General features: G+C 40.2%; 1 protein-coding gene across 2 annotated transcripts in view; it reads left to right on the top strand.

Moving 5' to 3' along the window:
* Positions 1-21348, top strand: part of C10H1orf21 (chromosome 10 C1orf21 homolog) — a 192248-nt gene that overhangs the window by 147445 nt on the left and 23455 nt on the right. For both annotated transcript variants that reach the window (XM_090340255.1, XM_090340256.1), the window contains exon 4: positions 20691-20767. In XM_090340255.1, the coding sequence (XP_090196381.1) occupies positions 20691-20767 (77 nt within the window). The remainder of the gene's footprint in view (positions 1-20690; positions 20768-21348) is intronic.

The raw sequence follows: 21348 nt of genomic DNA, 5'->3' as shown, positions 1-21348 counted from the left end.
ACTCCCGGCCCCTCCTAAGCTAGTTTTGAGGGAAGTTCATTATACTAGAAAGTTCAAAGGAAGTGAATATCATTGAGAAAGGAGAGAGAAATGGACAGAGTGAATGAAAATGAAGATAGAGCAATAACACTATTGGCATTGTCATAAGAAGGGGAGGGGGAAAGGGATAAGGGAGGAAGTTGAGGTTGATGGAATACATTACGTTTGTGCACAGAAATGTCACTGTGAACTTCCCCCTTGTACAATTAGCATGTGCTACTAAGAAGTATTAATTTAAAAGTTCAGTTGAAAAGGTGATAAAGTCTTCAGAATAATCATCTTTTGCATGACAAAATGGAGGTACAGGGAACAGGATATGTTCCCAGGCTCACACAGTTGGAAAGTGAGGGAATTAGGGGTGAAGTTGCTCTGTCTAGCCCCCGAGCCTCTGTCTCTTTCTGTCCTGCCTTCCTGCCCTGGAAGAATTGGCAGGATCCGAAAGTCCTATATTCATCATTGTCACGTGTGTATAGGTAACATAAAGATGAAATTTAAATTACCTGTCCTTTCTACCACTGTATGGGATGACTTTTCTCTCTCAGGAAATCCTAGATTTTGTTTGTTTATAGTGAGTAGCTTAAAAACCTTCCGTGGAAGCCACATCCTAAGTAACTGAACTTTCTGTTTATCACCAACACCAGCCTCGACCCAGTGCTCTCTTTCCTGTCCAGCCTACTCTTCTCTCTCCACATAGAGCAAGTCATGATCTCCTTTCCGCTTTAGGATTAGAACTTTACAAGTGTCCTCTCTGGATGTCTCTAGGTAACAGGGTAATGACGTAAATTATGTGCTCTGAGCCTGGCAGAAATGACAGGAAGAAAAGGTCTGATAGTGACTTATTTACCTAAAAACCTCATCATGGTCTTCCCATGATATCAAGAGCCCAAAGAGCCTATACATTTATGGTACCCAGCAGTTAAAAAAAGCTGTATCCTAGCTCTCCATTTTTGTATGATAAGCTACATCAGCCTGGAAGTTCCTTACCCAGCAGTTAGCACTCTTAAAAGCAGTATCCTACCTCTCCTCTTTTGTGTGATAAGCCACATCAGCCTGACAGTTCCTGTTGCTTGACCCTGTGAGAAAAGTATGACAAGCAGTGTGACTTAATTCAATAGCTTGGATCATGCGCCATAAGATTTATGTGCAGAACGTACTTGGACAGAACCATCCAAACTTCAGCAGGAAGTGACAGTATTTAATATGGCTTCAAGTAGTAGTGGCAGGTCTCCTCAGTCAGCCATACTTTTTCGTTTTATCTGTGCAGAATCCCTGAATTGGCTGAAGTTGAATATTCTGGGAAGGAAGGGTGATTCATGGCCTGAACTCTTTCTTGTGTTTGCTCTTAGGCAAATTCCTCCTTCCTGCAGGGTGCAGTCCTGTTTAGATTGTTAACATGTTGTTGTCACAACTTGTTGAGAGGCTCAGCAGCTTAAATCCATGGCTGCCTAACTAAAGAGGCACCCCTCTACAGGATCCCACCTAACAATCCTACCACATGTGGAGATTGTGTAGAACTGAGCAACTCATACCAAAAAAAAAGTTACTGAGCAGCAAACTCCGTGTGTCAGGCTCATGTTTAAGTACTTTACTTGTCTTAACTCAATAATAAGAGTCATTCTTGAAGATGATGCTTTTGCTCTTCCTCCCCCTCTTTACAGATTAGGAAAATTTAAGCACTTAACTTGCCTAGGGCCACCAACCAGCCCAAAAAGGAGATGGAGTTGGTCCCAGGCAACTTGGCTTCTGTCCCTGAGATGACACAATCATGAGTCGCAGAAATATGTACTCTGAGCATGGCAAATTATAGCATCAATAATGATTTGAAGAAAGGAGTGCATATTTTACTGATTTTTTTTATTTTCTGAGATTACAGATTATATATTTCACAAGAGGAAAGCTCAGAATTCAGAGCCAATAGCGAATGAGAAATATCTTGGTAGGAATCTTTATTCTCCTAATTAGAGAAGTAGCACCGTTTGAGAGAGCAATAACAGATCTGCTTATGCACAGAGAGAAATGGATATTTAGTAGAAAAATTTTAGTCAGAAAATTCCTGTAATACTGTGTTGAATAGATACCAGTGAAAAGACAAGGGTCTTTTTGACTTGCCTAATGATCCAACACACTTTTGAGGAAAAAGCATGGAGTTCTTATTCATGGGCCCAGAGCTCACGCTCTTGTTTCTTAATGACTACCTCCCTCAAAGGTCACAGCATCTTCAAAGAGCTGAGGTACCATAGCCTCATCCAAAGACCTCTTTGACCCTGAGCAGGAGATGACACTGAATATTGAAAAGTAAATCCTTCTCCCTCCTTTGGAGGGCTTAATGCATAGCAAAACCAGTGTGATGGCCCACACTTTTCATTTTTCTTCCGCAGACCAGGGTAGCCTGGGAAAATAGCAGTGATGATTGGATTAGATCGTCACTTATTCCTCATGTGCTAAGTATGGACTCTAGCTAGTTAAACAGCCACGTAAAGTCTGCTTATGTAGGCCTGTGATGATTTGATATCTTCTTTGCTTAATTTAGGGGCCTGGGTGCTAGGGGCAAAAAACTGCTTTCTAGAATTTCCCTGATACATTAAATCCACATGTTATATCCACTGAGTCTTTGGTAGGTCTTCCATAAAAGTAGCGTTTTATGATGTCTGGTAGTAGAAGCAGATGTATTTAATAATTTAGTGAACTATCATCAAGAATAATTTTTTAAATACTAAAAACCCATTTGTCTTCATTAGTGTGGTATTTGGAATTACTGGTGTGGGAGACTTCTAATGATTTTCCCTATTGTCAGATGCATTTCTCTAATGAAGAGCATTGTTACTTTCTTTGTTGTTTCTCTCAAGTATCACTGAGTTCTGATCCTTTTTTATAGTTTTTCTTTTATGAAAGGTACAGTGTCTGTTTACCAGATCCATTTATTCTCACCAAGAACTGATGCCAAATATTCAAATTATATATGAGATAGTTCATATATAATTTTGAGACTACCGTGAACATTAGGGATTGTATAAATACTTAGTTCTGTTTGAATTGTTCAATTTTGTTCTTAAAATTTCAAGTCAGTGACATTAAGAAAGATTGATCTTTGGAGTTAGATCACTTCTGATTCGAGATTCATAGCATGAGGCTCAAAGTTCTGTCTCTCCTTAACATTTAATGTTCTTCTTTAAATTATGATTGTATTTTGTCGGGTTAATGAACATTTAATGTGCTGTGCATTTTTAGAAATTAATTAGTATGAAAGCCTTCTACCTTCACAGCCAACTTTGATGATTATTCTTTTATTAAAAATAATTGTTGGGCCGGGAGTTTGGCCTAGTGGTAGAGTGCTTTGCCTAGCATGCATGAAGACCTGGGTTCGATACCTCGGTACCACATACATAGAAAAAAGCCGGAAGTGGTGCTGAGGCTCAAGTGGTAGAGCTCTAGCCTTGAGAAAGTCCAAGGGCGGTGCTCAGGCCCTGAGCTCAAGCCCAGGACTGGCAAAAAAAAAAAATTGTTGAGTGGAAGTTTTAAATGACACGGAAGTTGCCTGAAGACTGAAGCAACCTCTCAGTAATAATTCATTCAGAACCTCACCTTACCCATTTTCGTGTGCATTCATGGTGGATGTATGGTGTGCCCAAGAGAACTTTTGAAATTAAAGAAACACAAATCAAAGCCAGCAAATATCAACTTTGATCTATTAGCAAACTTGTTTATGATGAATAATTTCTGGTCCTGGTAAGGATTTAGGAAAACCATAGTTTTCCTTTCTTGGTGCCTCTTCTTTAATATCATCAGTATCTTTCAAAATTCTACTGCATGTACCTTTGCAGCTACATGTGGAATATTAGTTTCTGTTACTGCATAACAAGTTACCACCAACTAAGCACCTTAAAACAAATACTATGTCAAGCTGTATGTGAATTCAGGAACTCAATGTCATTTAGCAGGTCATTCAAACCCAGCTGTCTCATGAGGGTGCTGTGGGCCCTGCCACTGTCATCTCAGTGTGCAGAGAATTCCTTTCCAGGCTCATCCACAGCATTGTGGGAGGCCTCAGATCCTCACCAACAGGCACCTTGCGAAGGTGCACATGCAAAAGCGGAGACAGCTAGCAAGCTACAATCTTTCTAACCTAAACTGGAAGTGACATATCAGCATTTGCCACATAGACGAGTTCTGTGAGAAAGGGCCTATACCAGAGTGTGAACACCAGAGGCTTAGATCCTCCCAGGCTACCCTGGAGGCTGCTACCTCATGAGGCTACTCTCAAAACAACCAAGCAGTGTCACCAAGCCAACCCAAATGCCAACTAGCAATGCCCTATATCCTGGGGTGTGTTGCAGCTCTTAAGAAGAAGAAGAAATAAGAGCTTACTCATGCCTGTGATCCTAGCTATTCAGGAGGCTGAGATCCAGAGGGTCAAGTTTGAAGCCAGCCAAGGCAGAAAATTCCATGACATTTCATCACCAAAATAAGCAGCAAAAAAAAACAAAACAACAAAGAAACAGATTGAGGGGGGGTGGGGGGAGGGAAATGGGGACCAAGACATGTGAAAGGGTATCAATGTATGGGAATTAATGTACCATATATCTGGCAAATATCATGTAACCCTTTTATTAATTACAATAAAAATATATGAAAAAAAAAACAATAGACTGAGGATGCGGCTTAAGTGGTAGAACACCAGCCAAACATGCAAGTGCAAGACCCTGAATTCAAGCCCCAATACTGCCACAAAAAAAGTATAAGATCTTTATGTGAAGATTTGAAACAACCTTTAAAATGAACTGACAAGTAAGCAGTCATCATCAGATGTAATGCAAATGTTGATGCAATTGATACAGATTTTAAAATAGCTATGAAACCATAGAGAGCATTCTTTTTTCCTAGAATGTAAATGGAAAGTGGTGGCCTTCTATCCTGTCTTCCTTCTTCCCTGACTTTGTGGAAGAACAGTCTGTAATGACACCTGCTTCACCCAGCTTGCCATGAGCACCCAGAACTTGCTCTTTACCAACCTTTCTCTCCCATGCCTCCAAAACACTGGTGTTGCTCAAGCTGTAACTCCTCCTCCTTCTGTCTTGGCTTTTCATTTGTAGGCAGTTTCCCTGTTGTCCAATTTGCACACCGAGTGACGGGCTTTGTGCCTCAGTGTCCTCAGATAACTGGGCAAGAGTTTTTTGTCTCAACAAGTTTTGTGAGTTCCAAGATGCCTAGCATATCAGTAATCTCATGAGTCACTGAAATTCTGGCTCACACAGGATTCCTCCCAGCTGCTAGCCTGTCTAAAATCCCCTTTAACCCCAAGCCAATCTTGGGGTACTGCTGGCCGGATTCTGCTTTTTCATTTTCCTGGAAGCAATGCATTTCTTTCCAACCTGAAGGAGAAATGGAAGTTCTCCTTCCAGTATGAACAGATGAATCCTAGCTTTTTGTCTGGTAATTACTGCTTCTTATGATCATTCAGTGAAATATAAGCAAATATGTCAAGTTCCTTCTTGGTGTCTAAAGTCTGCTTGTTTCTTTCATTATATCTCCATGGCTCTCCATTTACCAATTTATTCTATAAATATGCTTGCAACACCTACTGTGTACCAGATGCTGTGTTAGGGACCTGAGAAGTAGCTGTAAGGAGGAAGCCATGGTTTCTGCCCACGGGGTTCTTACCATCCAGCAGAAAGGTCTGAAAGCACTCAATGGAGCTTGCACAACAGGAGTACATGCTCCCTTAAGTGTGTCAGTGAGGAGCCATTTGTAGACGCAAATAGGAGAGACTTGCAGACTCAGTGAAAGGCTTTGTAAATGCCTAGGTGCAAGTTAGAAATGCCCACCCCCACAAGGTGGGCAAATTCAAACCACCTCCAGGTATCTGCACAACTCTGGATGCACAGTTTCATAAGCTGTTGGAGCCATTTCCAATTTATACAAAGAATTCCTTTTTTACCAGTTGTGACCAGGACACATGATTTGGCCAGCACCGAAACCTCCCCATCCCTGCTCCTTGACTAGAAGCTCGTATGTAGATCAGTCTGCCCAACCAAAACCTAGCTTTGGGCTCCTGACTGACCAGAGAATCAAGAGAGGCCTGAGATGAAAGGCCTGCAGGAAGCCTAGCTGCTTAGTAGAAGATAAGAGATGGATGATACGGTGACCATCTGAACACTTCCAAGTAAACAAAGTGAGACAGTCATGGAGGCACATGCCACAAAGCCAGCACTCAAGAAGCTGAAGCAGGCTGTAGGAGGGAAATGGGGGCAAAAACATGAGACGAGGTAGCAATGGTTGTTAAGTAATGCACCTTCTATCTGGCGAATATAATGTAACCCTTCTATTAATCACAATAAAAATATATATTTAAAAAAAGAAGAAGCTGAAACAGGAGGAACACAAGTTCAAAGCCAGTCATACAATCTCTATCTCAGAAAAATAAATAAATAAAAATAAAGAACAAGTTAGATACCTATGACTCCTACCCATAATCCTTGCTACCCAGAAGGCAGAAATTAGGAGATCTATAGTTTGACTATCCTGGGCAAAAAAATTATGAGACACCCCTCCCAACTAACTGGGTGCCCTGGTATGAACTTATCATCCCAGCTTCTCAGGAGACAAGATAAAGAGGAAGATCACTATTCAACACCAGCTAGAGCCCCATCTCAACAAGAAGAATAGCATGCACCTGTCATCCCAGGTATGGAAGGAAACATAAAAAACAATAAAGGAAGAATACAGTCCAGATGTAAGTATGGGCTAAGTGGAAGACTGTCTCAAAACTAGCAAGAACGACTGGAGGTGTGGCTCAGTGATAAGTAAGCTCAAAACTCTGAATGCAAACCCCATTGTTCCGTCTGACAAAAATGTCACCAAACTAGGAGAAAGCCTAGGACATTCCAGAAACTATGTTGAACAGGACAAAAGTAAACGCCAGGCAGGACCTCCTAGGACATTCTAGTAGGCAAGCTTTAAGCTTGAAACCTTCATAGCCAAGCTAAGGAACTTGAACTGGGATGCCATTCTCTTATTTATTTAACTGTCTGGATTTCTCATCATCTTTCTCCTCTCTGTCTTTAAGTATAGCCACTCATGGTTTATACTCATTTATGTGGCATAACTTCCTTGTTAGTAAGCGTATACACAAACATAGGTGTTGTTTCTCCCTCTTTCTCATTCTCTCCGCCAAAAGGATATGCATACCAAGGCAAGTTCTATAATTTCTGGTGGGGATAGAGATATCAAAGAACTCGTAAGGAAGAAATCTAAGAAATAACAAGAAAGCCTAGTTCCTTCCCCAGAACTAGTACGTACATACACACACGCACACACGCACGCACGCACGCATGCTGAGAAAGTTTCCTCCCTGCCTACAAAGTAAGAAAGATTAATGTGTTTGCCTATTTTACTTTGCTAGCACTTTAGACTTTTTAAACTTTAACTAACATCTTGAGCTAATTTTAAAATTTAAATAGATTAAATAAGAATTGAAAATAAATATGCTATTTTCTTAAGAAACCGTGATTCAAGCAGTAGGGCACTGGGTATGAGCAAAGACGTTAAACAGAGTGAGTGGAGAGCATGAGTACAAGTCACTGAGTTCAAGCCCTGGAACTGGCAAAGAAAGGAGAGGAGGGGAAGGGCCATGGGAGAGGAGAAGATCCAGGACCTGCCCTGTTCATTTAGAAACAGAACAGTAAGGATATCACCTCGCACCTTCCCTCTCCAGACAAGATTGTTGAGATCTTAAAAACCTGTACAGTCACAGCAGGATTTTCTGCAAAAATTATATTTTATTCTGGAAAAATTCAGTTTGTTGAGGAAGGGGGAAAAAAAGACTTACTAATCATACAAAGGTGATTCCTGTTGAGGGCCTGGGCCCAGGGCCACTAGGCCAGAAAAGAAACAAATGCCACACTCATTTCTTAAAAGCGTGATCCTTGGTGGTTTAATTTTAGAAGAGAAAAGATGAATGGGAGACTGGGCTTAGAGAATCCATTTCTATTTTTTGTCCAACTGAGTCACTGCATGATAAAAGCCACCCAGAGCATCACAAGACTTGTACTAACCTTTCTGTCATTTCCCTCCCACCCTGTTCTTGAAATGGTTATTTTTATTAACTCGTGCCAGTTCTTATCTTGCTCCAAACAATATGTATTTTCTTCTCATCTGCAAGTGTTACACCCAGTTAGAAGTTATTGCTGATTTGTTTGCATGCATGTGAGCTGCCCTCAGCTGCCATCCGTCCATGAGTGCCATGGGAATTCACAGAGGATGTATCTGGCCTGCTGTCTCTCATGAATACCAATGTGGGTGTGCAGCAAGAATTCTCATGATTGTTCTTAGTGGTGGGTTAGCCTGGGATGTTCAGTTTAAAACATCTTGCCCTTCACCTCTTCATTTCACTTAGAAATTATTTAGCCTGCTTCTGGTGCTCTTGAACATATAGAAAGTTTTTAAAAGAAACTAAGCAGCAGTACCTTGGCAGTAGAACCATAGACTGTAGCTGACTGGCAGAGACTCCCATTCTAGATCAGATTGCTGATTGGGCTGCTCAGATGGGAAGTTGGGGAATTCCAGGGGCATGTTCACCAGCTCTAGTCCCTAAAAGCCTTCATGGAGATAAACCCTCCCTTTTTTATATTAATTCTGGCACATGTCTGTATATAAAGTTTCCTATCTGTCCGACTTTATCTGTTTGGCATTCAGAATGGTAAGAATAAAACATAGCTGGCTAATGTCCACAGCTAGCTTTCCAAGGGCTGGGATTTTTCAACCCAAATATTTCCATCTCTCCATTCCCACTCCTCATTACTTCATTAGTACAAGTCACTACAGATTTCAGTTTTCCATTCCCACCTCTCACCACTAAGTAGACTTTATAGGGCTTCACACAGAACACAGGAAGCTTCCTGTTCATCAATAAATTAGCCTCAACATTTCTAAGGCCTTGATTTATGTGAATAAGAACTGGGAATTTCTTTCACAAGGCTTGTAGAGGACTTAATCTTGGCAAAGAGCCAAGTTGTGCATCCTCTTTTATTTCCTTGAATGGTGACTAGGATTTTGTGTGTTCTGCCTCAACAAAACAGCCTCAGATTCACTATGTAGGCCAGCTTGGCCTAGAAGTTAGCATCCTCCCTCAGGCTACCAAGGACTGGGATTAAAAGCATGTACTACCACACCCAGCTTTGAACATTCCTTAAGGCCCATGTTATAGGATAGAAATTCCAAGGTCAAAATATACATAAACCATCAGATTATGAACAAAATTTGGTAGGAAACTTTCAGAAGAAATCTAGAAGTCAAGTGCCACCATTTGCCCTTTCCCAGCCTCCCAGACAAAGGGTCTATTGACTGCTGATATTATCCAGGATGAGAGGAGCAGGTCCTGCCTCCCATCCCACCCTGACTGTTGAGAATCTGGAATTAGACTCTTGGTGACGTACTTCAGCTCTCTATCTCTTCCCCTGATGTGGTGCGTTAATAATAGCAATACTTTCTCATATACATCAATCACACTTCCACTATACATGACCAGAACTTAAGTGCTCCATCACTGCTGGGACCATTGGCCTTGGTGGAATCATGAAGAAGAGCAAGGAGGCTATCTAGGCCTAAGTCAGACCACAGTGAGAGTGTGCCCGAAGCTAGCCCTGCAAACTTGAAAGCGACATGAGTTAAAATTTTTCTGAGTTTCATTTCCTTCCCTGTAAATCATGGATATGGAATTCATCTTCAGATATACTCATGGAAATAAGTACCTTATTAGAGTCCATAAATTAAAAAAAAACAATAAAACAGGAGAAAAGCTAAATACCTCAGCCTCCTCCATTTTGATTTGGGTCCTTTGCCCAAAGCTGTTCTCTCCTGCAGTCACTTTGTAGCCATCTTGAAAACCAGAAAGGACAGGACAGGAAATTGGACCATCTGCCAGGAAGTCAAAGACTCCTATTGTAGCAGGCCCCACCTGACCAATTAGGAGACAATGACCTGTCCTACCATCTCAGCTTCTGGGAACATGGCTATGACTGGGATTATTATAACTATGTAGCCTTTCACTCTCTACCCTCAATTATCTATTTAGACCTATAGCTCATGCTGTCTGTACCCAATAAAGGGCTGGAGACAAGCTGAAATACTGTGATCCTGTGGTATTACTGTGCCATTCAGTAAACCTTGTTTCTCTGCCCTTTACTGTGGCTCTTCATTTGGCATATGAGGGCAGGTGGGCAGACCCAATGTAAAGAATCTCAGGAGTCTGGAGCTTAGAGTTTAAACTCCTATCCCACTTGTTGTAGCAGGCAGTCAGGTTATTTAAAGTGTCAGCCAGAATTCACATAAGCTACTCAATACACAGTGGACGTGCATTAAGCGATGGTGATTAGTCATCTTTTCCTACAACTCGAAGAGGTCAAAAAGGAAAGATGTTTACTCTGCTTTGCACAATAATATAGCACTAATGCCCAACAGATAGTGCATTATTTAGGAAGACAATGCAGGAGTTGAGTTTCTGGGAACTCTAAGCTTTTTGTAAACCTAGAGTTTGGAAACTTTACAGTGGCTTACTAGAATGAATAAGCTGGTTGGATGTACCTTTCAGTGATAGCAAAATCTGTGTGCGGTCACATGAGCCAGAAGAAAAAGCATATCAGGATCTTTTAAGGGAAATTGATACGTTTGTCAAGTATTCCAGTAACCTGACTCTCCTCTTCCTAGAAAAAGTAATGATGTGAAAGAATCATTGTTAGGTTTCTTTTTTGCAGATAAAAGAATAAAAGGGCAGGGGGCGGGGAGTTTGGTCTAGTGGTAGAGTGCTTGCCTAGCACGAATGAAGACCCAGGTTCCGCTCCTTAGTACCACATACACAGAAAAAGGCCAAAAAAGTGTTGATGTGGCTCAAGTGGTAGAGCTCTGGCCTTGAGTTCAAGCCCCAGGACTGGTAAAAATAAATAAATAAATAAATAAGAGGGCAAACCAGCACCCTTAAAACAATTGTCTCCAACATCCTTGACCAGCAAGTCCTGAACCCCACTTCCCCTGCCAGGGACAATGAAGTGGGACCCCCAAACCACCACCACCCAAAAATGCCAGTACCTTGCAGAGATGCTCCTATGACATGAATTCTTCATTTTACCTGGAATAATTCTTTGATGATAGGTTTCTGAGATGGTGACTGACAGCCGTTCTTCAATTGCTTGTTTTCACGAACAGACAGGACTATTCTCCATTAGTGCTTGATAAAAACAACAATCTCCCCCATGTAAATGACCATTGAAAACAGTTTATTTTCTTAATTCTGTTCAGTGGGGGCCTGAGCTCTCTTGTTTACAGTGCTATTTGTGCTTTCCATGAGAACTCTGGCTGAGTACAGATACATTTCAGCCTTTCATGGAATTGTCTGATTTTACAGAAGATTACCTGGAAAAAGACATTTACCTTATTTATACCACACTATAGAGCAGAAGGTGTGTCTAACTCCAGGTTCTCTCTAATCCTGTGCCCTCTTCCAAGAAACAGCCCATGGGCATAGCTTTCCCTCCCCACCCATGTCCTGACTGAAGAGTGAGGGATAGAAGCACACCTGCTGGGTTTTGTCGAACCACCGCCTTCTGGCCTGGTGTGAGTCAGGTAGATGTTACTGGGATGACAGCAGACATTCAGTGGTAACTGGGAGCCAAAAATCAGTCATTTTAGGATCAATAGATAGGTGTCAGCTAAAGGGCACAATCAGAGCATATACCTTGCCTAGCCCAATAACTTCACTCAAAGTGTTTTCTCTCCCGTGTCTTGTCAGTAACTCTTTGAAAAGTAAATTTGGGGCTCCAAAAAAAATCTGACTTGCTGGATAGACATATTCAAGTATCTCTTTTTTTAATTTTATTTCTTTTATTTTATTATCAGGATGATGTATAGAGAGATTACAGTAACATTCGTAAGGTAGTGAGTACATTGCTCCTTGAACATTGCTACCCTTCCCATAGTTTTCTCCCACTTCCCCCCCTCACCCCCTGCATCCTTCACCCCCTGCATCCTTCCCAAGTCGTAAAATTCATCTCCAACATATTGTCTTGTGAATATCTGTTACACTGGTTCATCCTTTGTCCTTTGTCTCACATTTTGTTTGTCCCTTCCCTTCTCTGACTCAAATAAACAAATAAATGTATATTTTATAACAGGTACCAAAGTGAGATACAGCAACAACAGAGGATAAATCATAAGGGGGGAAAAAGAAAAAGAGAAAAAAAGTAAAGAAATAACTTCACATTGTACATTAAAAACAACAATCACAAGGATAAATCTCTTGTTTCCCTGTCCTGGAGTTCCTTTCAATTAGCCTCATCATGTAAGGCCTTATGCACATAGTTTTTGAGCTATTGTGATCCTCTGCTAGGAAAATCCAATGCACATACTAATTATTACACGTGGGGGAAACCATGGAGCCTATGTTCTTTTGGGTCTGGCTTACTTCACTTAATATGATTTTTGTCCAAGTCTTTCCATTTCCTAACAAATGGGACAATGTTATTCGTTCTGATGGCGGCATAGAATTCATTGTGAAAACATACATCTTCTTGATCCATTCATCTACTGAGGGGTATCTGGGTTGATTCCATATCTTAGTGATGGTGAATAATGCTGCAACGAACATGGTTGTGATAGTAACTCTAGCATGTCTTTGTTTATGGACATTTGGGCAAATGCCCAGGAGTGGGATTGCTGCTTCATAGGGGAGCTCTTATGTTTAAGTATTTCTATAACGATAGACTGGATGAGGTCTTCCTTAGATTAATATCTACAGTCAGTTTTCATATGCCAGAAAACTTCTGGTATTTTCTTCTTTTATCTCTTACACCAGAATAGTTGTTTTATCACTGCCAACAGCAAAAGGGCCTGTGTGTTTCATGTGCAATTGTGAACTGCTCCTAAGAACAAACTAAATGCTTACAGACTAGCCAGTACATGAAGAAACACACATGCTTTATAGAGAACAAAGTCTCCTGTGTTCACGTCAGAATCCAGAAAATTCCAGATCTTTTATTTATTAGCAAAAGTTATCCTGGACTTCGGAATAAGGAGAAAATAGATGATATTAAACTGAGTAATTTTCAAGAGATTTGGGGTGGGAGTTAGAACAAAATAGTGTTGGGCTCTTCACCTTTTCTTTCACCACAGTTAGGGAGCACTATCTCTCCCTGTATCCCTGGAACGCTTTTGTGAACTTGGATAAATTCCATACCAGTCCACTGACATTTCTCTCTGAACAGGTTGCCAGTCAGTCAGCACATGTTCCCTGGGACCCTTTTGCCTAATAATGGTTTAACTTAACATATCAAAGCTGCACAGAAGGGCTTTCTCCTACTTCAAGTCCTTCATCCTTTATGGAAAAGTGATGACTAAAGCAATCAGAGAATAATGACCGTAACAAGCAATGAATAAAGCAGACAGAGAATAATTACGGTAATATCATGACACTTTAATGCATTGTCATCTATCTATACACAGGGCCTGTCAGCAGATACCAATGATTCTTCCATGCTTTCTTTCTATAAGCAAGTATTAAAGTGTTAGAAACTTCGTAAATTGCTGGAAATTATCATTATTACTCATTCAAAACTTAAGCCTTTACTTACTACTATTATTATTTGTTGGAAAACAAAGCAGTTCTATAATCAATCATTTTATGTATCACTAATGAAAGAGAAGAATAGAAATTCTTATATGAGCTTAATTCCTAATGGAATGGCCTTTAGGATAGGCTTAGTTTGTATGATTAACATTGTGTCAGTCAGCAAAATCACAGGCTTTTCTCAACTCGAGGTATTTCCTGACTCATCATTGATTAACAAATACTTAGGCTATTTAGCTTACTTATGGACAAAGGGAGGTAGAACTAAGGTGTTCTGAGCATGAACAGTTTGATTTTGTTTTCCTTTCTTTCATGCATTCTTTAAACTATCACAAGACATAAGTCTTTATACATGCAGCGTAGGGACGCTGTCATCTATTGGAGTTTTAACCCCGACATTTCATCATCTTTTCATAAAGTTCTCAGACATAAGAGGGGAAAAAAGAAAACAAAAAGTAATTAATGCTATGGCACGAATTAGGATTAACTGCACATTTTCTGAACGTAATTTATTTTTAAATCTTTTCTGTCCTTAACAGTTTTGGTTAACAGTTACCAGACTGAAATTCAACATATTTTAATTAAAAATTACAAGTTCGTTCTACCCTGATGCAATACTATATCAACTCAAAGACTAAGTGGACAAAAACCTTTAAATTGTTCAATAGCACCCTCTAGCATGCATAATTTTAGACTATTAGGCTAGACAGCAAACTCTAGCTGTCATTTTCTCTCTTGAAGTATATTTTTTTCATGTGCCTACTTGTATGGCACATTTTTTGACATTATCCTTGAGCTGAATGTCTGCAGGCAACTACAGTAGACAGTGTGATTTAGCAGAATAACTCATGTGAAATGTTTTCAAAATGATTTTACTTTAGCTGTTTAATAACTATTGCTTCTGTTTGGGTTGGCTAGTTAAAGAGGTCTGTTTTTAAGTCTTAACTATAGCTTTTATACTTTTTTGTTAAATATTATTGAAACTGATCTACAGAAGAGAAGAAACAGAGCTAGGGAAGGTTGTTAAAGCAAGTTAGAGGAATCTTCAAGATATATCCACCAGTGATTGTCTTTGGTGCTAATCAGTAGATGGCTCTGAAGCCGCCATCTCTGGGCTTTCTGACATGGGCTGGTAGGCTCTTGAAACTGCTCCATGGACTTAGTTTCTTCCCATGTAAAGTGAGTTAAGAGTAACAGCACCTGCCTCACGGAGCTGCTACAGTTAATGCATACAGAGCACATACCTGGTGATGTGGCCGTTGTTACCAGGGTTTCACAAGAACCCTCAGATCATCATCTACAGCTGGAGAGACCTGAATTCAAACCCTCTGAGAGACTTTGAGCAACTTCCTGGAGCTCCATTTCCTCATCTCCAGGTGGACATGTTAATAACAACTGCCACATCCGATTGCAGCGCTGGGGAAGGTGTGGAAGTGACTAGACTGGGCTTCAAGGTAGATGGGACACAGCCATTGGATTTTGTGCAATAATAATAATCCTTTAAGATGAAGAGAACAGGAGCAGTAATGTCAACATTCTATAAGCTGAAAACAGAAGACTCAAGTAGAAACTAATTTAGTACACCTACAAAAGCCTAAGTTAGACTACAGAAATGACAAAAGAATCGGAGATTGCTAGCACAGGTATCTCTGGATATGGATCGAGCTATGAAACAAGAGCATTGAGTGAAAGTTTGTTTGAAAAGCCGGCATCTGATCACTGAGCCCATTGCAGACAATTCTGTTAAGGGCAAGAACAAACTGAGTCTTCTGTGTTTGGAGTTTGAACTCAGGGCTTGTATGCAGCTCCTGAGCCTTATGCTCAGGCTAGCACTCTACCACTTGAGCCAAGTTCCATTTCCAGCTTTTTTGGTGGCTAATTGAAGATAAGAGTCTCACAGACTTTCCTGCACAAGCTAGCTTCCAACCATGATCCTCAGACATCAGCCTCCCGAGTAGCTAAGATTACAAGTATGAGCCACCTGGTATGAGTCTTTGAAGTGGAAATCCATGTCTGAATGCTAATGCTCTAGGTGCTAGCAAGCAGGTACCATTGTCAAAGTAGATAGGAGATGAGATGTGTCATCTCACTTCTGTTTTCCAGCTCTAACAGATAGTCCCAAGCTCACTGCTCTTAGAGGTTATATAACAAAAAATATGTCACATCCTCAAGGTTCATAGTCCACGTGTCCATTGTGTATATAGATTTCCAGCCTTATGTCTAGAGCCCACATTGAAGCAGGAGCACGTAGCCAGGGTCCTATACTCTTCCTGGGTAGACCCACTGTCTCTTTTGATGGCCCTGTCAGGGATTTGTCACTGTTTACACAATTCTCTCTTTCTGGTATGTGTGCAGTATTTCAACCTAACAGCATATAAACCTTTACAGCCAAACTTATTTCTTTGTGTACAGTTGTTAATATTCATTGACACCGAATATTGCTTGAGGAATGCATAAATGGACCTCTGTCTAACTTTACTTGTATATTATACTATTAATTCCAGTGAAGAAAGAGATAGGATTGAGGGCCCAGGAATAAACGTTGGGGAGAAGGTATAAAGATTGGGAAATATAAGAGGGAAGAAGGATCACTATCTTGATTATCATATTGAATAAAACCATGACTGTGACCCCAGGGAAAGAAGAGAGCAACCATCCAAGCATGTAGGCAGTATCACATTTAAGTTGGGTTATAAGAACCTCAGGAGAGTGTTTTTCTTTTTAAAGTATGTCCCAAGTTTCTTTATGGAAGGAAAAAAAACCTTAACATGCACCATTTCATTCGATTACCTTTGAAATGTTTCTCCATAATCCTTTTAGGTCGTAATAGTTTAGGAAAATATCAGTTGTTATTCTCTCATTTATAAGAGTGGCCATTTGTGTAAGATGTTCTCCAAAGTGCACAGCAATCTAGCGTAGTCTCATTCATGAGATGTAAATGGTAGTGAAGGAGAGAAAAGTATGGAGAGCTGGTGAGGGATTAGCCAGAGTTTAAGCTTTGCAAGATGGGAAACGTTTTGGAGACAAATGGGAGTAGTGGTTTCTTGTTTAATTCATCAAATCATTAAATGTCCGTTGCTTGTTTTATATTTTTCAAAGCATTAAACAGAAAACTTATGTATATAAGCATTAGACTTCTGTACATAGGTCTGTTAAAACACTTACTTGTTTGTTTACATAGTGAGTAATCCTAAAAGACAACTGATGTGCCATATAAGCCATTGCACAACAGTGGCCTGTGGGCTTGGCTGTCCTGGACAAAGTACAGGTGCCATAAAGATATAAGATGCAGGGTTTTACTGGGGTATAAACTAGCTTTAGGAGAGAGATATGACACTTGATTTATGACTTAAGTGTCAATCTATTTTACAGACAGAAAGCCCCGTGTAATTTCCACTGAGAGACAAAGTTGGACTAGAACCAACATAGCTGAAGGAACCAGAGTGGCTATTACAATTTGACCAAGGGAAAATGGAAGTTCAGAAAAGAAGTACGTGTTGGAATCTAGAAAACTAGACTCCTAGAAGTGGCTGGATCTTCACAAACTGGATTAGACCACTTATGGCCTAAACATTTTTAAGTAACTTCATATTTTTAACTAACAGTTTTTAGATAATTTCCAGAGCTCCAATTTTTTAATCTATAAAACAGATATAATAGAGCCCCTCTCATAAAGTACTGTTAATCTGTTAAATGAGGTTAAATAATAAGTACCATACCTCAAGTATGATGAGCTTAAAAAATTTTAATGTTGTTATATATTTTCATGAAGCATTATTCTGTTATAATTAATTATTGTAGTAGTATATAGACCAAAAACTGAAGTGATAAGATCCATTCCTGAGTCTTGTCCTGCAATACTTTCCTGTCCTAATGTTATGCATGAGTTTGGAAGCAAGGCAGGCACCTTCAGAGATGGTCTAATGTGGCCTTTTTTCTGCATCAGAGACAGCTAATGCCTGGAAAGACAGAAAAACTTAAGGGTCAGCTTTGGTCTGTTGTCTCCATCTTCCAATAGTTCCACCCAGAATAAGAGAACAAAGGTGAAGAAAGGAGACACCCAGTATCAACTCATTGTCCTTTTAGGGAAGAGTGGTTTTTCTTTGCCCCCATATACATTAAATCTGCTAGAAGGGTTTGGTATGGATGCCCAGGGTATGAGTGCTGTTCAAAAGGGAGTTCCTCACCGATGTACCCTTAGGAATCTGGAAGAAATACTTAGCATGTTGTCATATATAGGCAAGTTAAAGCCTTTTTGTTGTTCTTCTGGTAGTCCTGAGATCTCAAGACCTCAAGGATCTCTAGCTGGTAAGCAGGCACTATACCATTTGAACCACATAATTAGCTAGTCACTCTGCGCCCCCCCCCAGTCAGAAAAGAATTAGGTAGAGATAGTAAACAATAAATCTTATATAAAATAAGATTTATATATTAACAGAGATGGTAAACCAGGTCTCTGGAAAAAATAGCCTTCAGGAGAGCAGTTGGCCTTATATCTTGAGGTTCATGTTTGATCTGAATCCAGGTTTGGGAGAAGACAGCTTAAAACACTGACATAGTTTGTGGTCACTATAAGTTCTTATAGAAGTATTGCAACAGGGCCAGTCCTATTTATTTTTTATTTTGGTCTGTCCTGGGGCTTGAACTCAGGGCCTGGGTGCTGTCCCTATGCTCTTTTGCTCAAGGCTAATGTTCTACCACTTTGAGCCACAGTGCTACTTCCAGTTTTCTGGTGGTTAATGGAAGATAAAAGTCTCATGGACTTTCCTGCCCAGCCCAGGCTGGCTTTGAACCATAATCCTCAGATCTCAACCACCTGAGTAGCTAGGATTCTAGCAGCACCTGGCTCAGTTTTATTTCTAAAGGAGTAAAAGTTAGCCATTGTTTTCTGCCATCTTCCAAGCCTTCCCCTCTACAGTTACTTTGAAGGAATCATTCAGTTAGTGGTCATAGTGTGGAGTGCTGGCTGCTTGGAGTGAATAATTCACAGTCATTTTTAGTGCAAACAAACTAGAAATGAAAACAATACATCTTATAAAGAGAAGAGAAAAATGTTGGCAATGCTGATTGTGAAGTATTAATGTCAGAGGCACAGGAAAAGTTGAAATTATCTCAATAGACCTGCATGTGAAACAGTGATACCTTCATAATAGATGATTGTAAATATATGTACAAATGTTTATAAATTAATAAACTCTGTATGTAGCTGTCTAAAGGTCTTAAGTGTGTCTAAAAGACCATGTTGTTTTTCTCTTGCCAAGACATGCTATTGAGATTCTGCTTGGCAAAACAAGAGTCAGTTCATCTTCAGCACTAATGTATTTATTTGGACCCTTAATCATATACTTTAATTTTCTTCTAATTTATTTTTACTCTGTCAGTGGAAAGTTTTCACTAAAGTAGAGAGATAAGGAAGGAAGAAACAAGTTGATTTAATTTGCATTCTTAGAAATAAAAGAAGCATCAGCAGTGTTGAAAATTACAGTGTATCATCTCAGTTCAAAGTGTTTGGACCATGAACAGAAGGAGAACCATGTCATTCATATATGCCCATCTCAATGCCTGGTAGACCAGACAGACAGCGTAGGGTGGAAAATGATGAGCAGGACCCTATATTGCAAAATTAGTGACATTTGAGCTATTTTCATCACTCACTTTCTGTTGGTGGTGGTGGTGGTTGTGAGACTTGAACTTGGGGCCTGGGTACTGTTCCTGTGCCTCTTTGTGCTCAAGGCTAACACTCTTCTCGAGCACACATCATCACTTCCAATTTTTGAGTGGTTTATTAGAGGTAAGAATTTCATGGGGACATTTCTACCCGGGCTAGCTTCCAACTGTGATCCTCAGATCTCAACTTCCTGAGGAGCTAGGATTACAGGTGGGAGCCACTGGCGCTTAGTATTATAGATATCCTTAAATTATGCACACACCTTACAGATGTGTGCGAGACCCCTTCTCAATGGAGAGCAGGCATATTGGTACAAGCCTGTTAGCCTAGGTACAGTGAGTAGCCTAATATAGGTAAATAGTAGGAGCCTATTTCAAAAACAAGTGAAACCAGAGGCCGGGAGTTTGGCCTAGTGGTAGAGTGCCTGCCTAGCATGCACGAAGACCCGGGTTCAATTCCTTGGTACATACAAAAAGCCAGAAGTGGTGCTGTGGCTCAAGGTAGAGATCTAGCCTTGAGAAAGTCCAAGAACAGTGCTCAGGCCCTGAGTTCAAACCCCAATATTGCCAAATAAATAAATAATAAACATTGAATAGTAGTCTGGGAATAATATGCTTACTGATAAGGCGCATGTAAAGATTGGATAATATTTCACTGCTATGTGGATTGTATACTGGGAATAAAAAAAAAAACTGTCCAGCTAATAATTTTTTTTGCCAGTCCTGGGCTTGAGCTCAAGGCCTGAGCACTGTTCTTGGGCTTTTCTCAAGGCTAGTACTCTGCCACTTGAGCCACAGCACCACTTCTAGCCTTTTTCTATGTATGTGGTACCGAGGAATTGAACCTGGGTCTTCGTGCATGCTAGGCAGGCACTCTACCACTAGGCCAAACTCCCGGACCCAGCTAATAAATTTTAATAGTCCAATTAAATCCAATTCTGATATTTGTGATGAGGTTAAGAATGTTAATCTTAGTCATGGCTAAAGCCCATGATGAAGGCAGTTTTGTGTCTCAGAAACTGCGGTTGTCTTCTACAAATAAAATGTACTTCACCAGTTAGCGTGGGCAAGCCAACAGCCGCTGGGTGGTACAGCCACTCCCCTTCGTCTTGCAGGATTCTTCTGTTCTTTGATCTTTGAAAAACTGAATATTAGCTGCTAGTTGTTTTCTAAATAAAGCAAATTCCTCCTTCCCCAGCTGTGTTCCCTGTTTAAATGTCTGGCAGCTTCCACTTGAATTGTATAGCATCTTTTCAAGGACCTTTGTCCTTATGAGGTAGATGATAGCAGTGACCATTCTGTGATGAAAAGTCCCAATGATGTTTTATTGCCAGTCCTGACCTCATCTTACCTGTGTGTTTGTGCATTTCAGGAAAAAAGTGCCACCTCTAATGCAAGACTTAAAACTAATAAGGAAATTCCGGGATTAGTCCATCAACCCAGAGCAAAGTAAGTCCTAATTCTTGTTGTCTTCTTTTTAAAACCACAATGCTTTCAGAATGAGTTCTATGTGACCTATAAAGTAACAAAGATTTATTGTAATGCTTTAGTGATTGCAGGAGTGTGGCCCTGCAAAGCAAGAGAATCTCAGTATATCCAAAATGCATATTGAAGCCAGAATTTTCAGGAAAAAAGAAATACCTCTATCATGAGATGATTTTGAAAAGAAGTTTTCTAGTAAGGCACACAAGATGCACAGATCTTTTTTTTTGTAGTGCCCAGGCTGGCTCTGAACCTCGATCCTCAAATCTCAGCCTCCTGAGTAGCTACGATTACAGGCATGAGCCACTGTGCTTGGCTCAGATCTTAAGGAAAATCAGTAACTAATGTGGATGCACTAAAACTAAAACTTCTATTGGCCAAAATTACTATAAAAAAGTAAAGAAGCCACAAAATAGAGTAAGATCGTGTATATAGCAGTAGTTATCTTTTAAGAAAATAGAAAATAATTCTACAAACGAGTAGTCAAAAGACAGAGAGCCCATTAAAAATAAAAGCTTACCATGTGAACAACTCCTTGACTGAAGAAC

Source organism: Megascapheus bottae, chromosome 10 (assembly GCF_031878675.1).
Source record: "Megascapheus bottae isolate mThoBot1 chromosome 10, mThoBot2.hap1, whole genome shotgun sequence".
Taxonomy (NCBI): domain Eukaryota; kingdom Metazoa; phylum Chordata; class Mammalia; order Rodentia; family Geomyidae; genus Megascapheus; species Megascapheus bottae.
The sequence above is the reverse complement of the archived record's forward strand: the minus strand, read 5'-3'. Positions and strand labels throughout refer to the sequence as shown.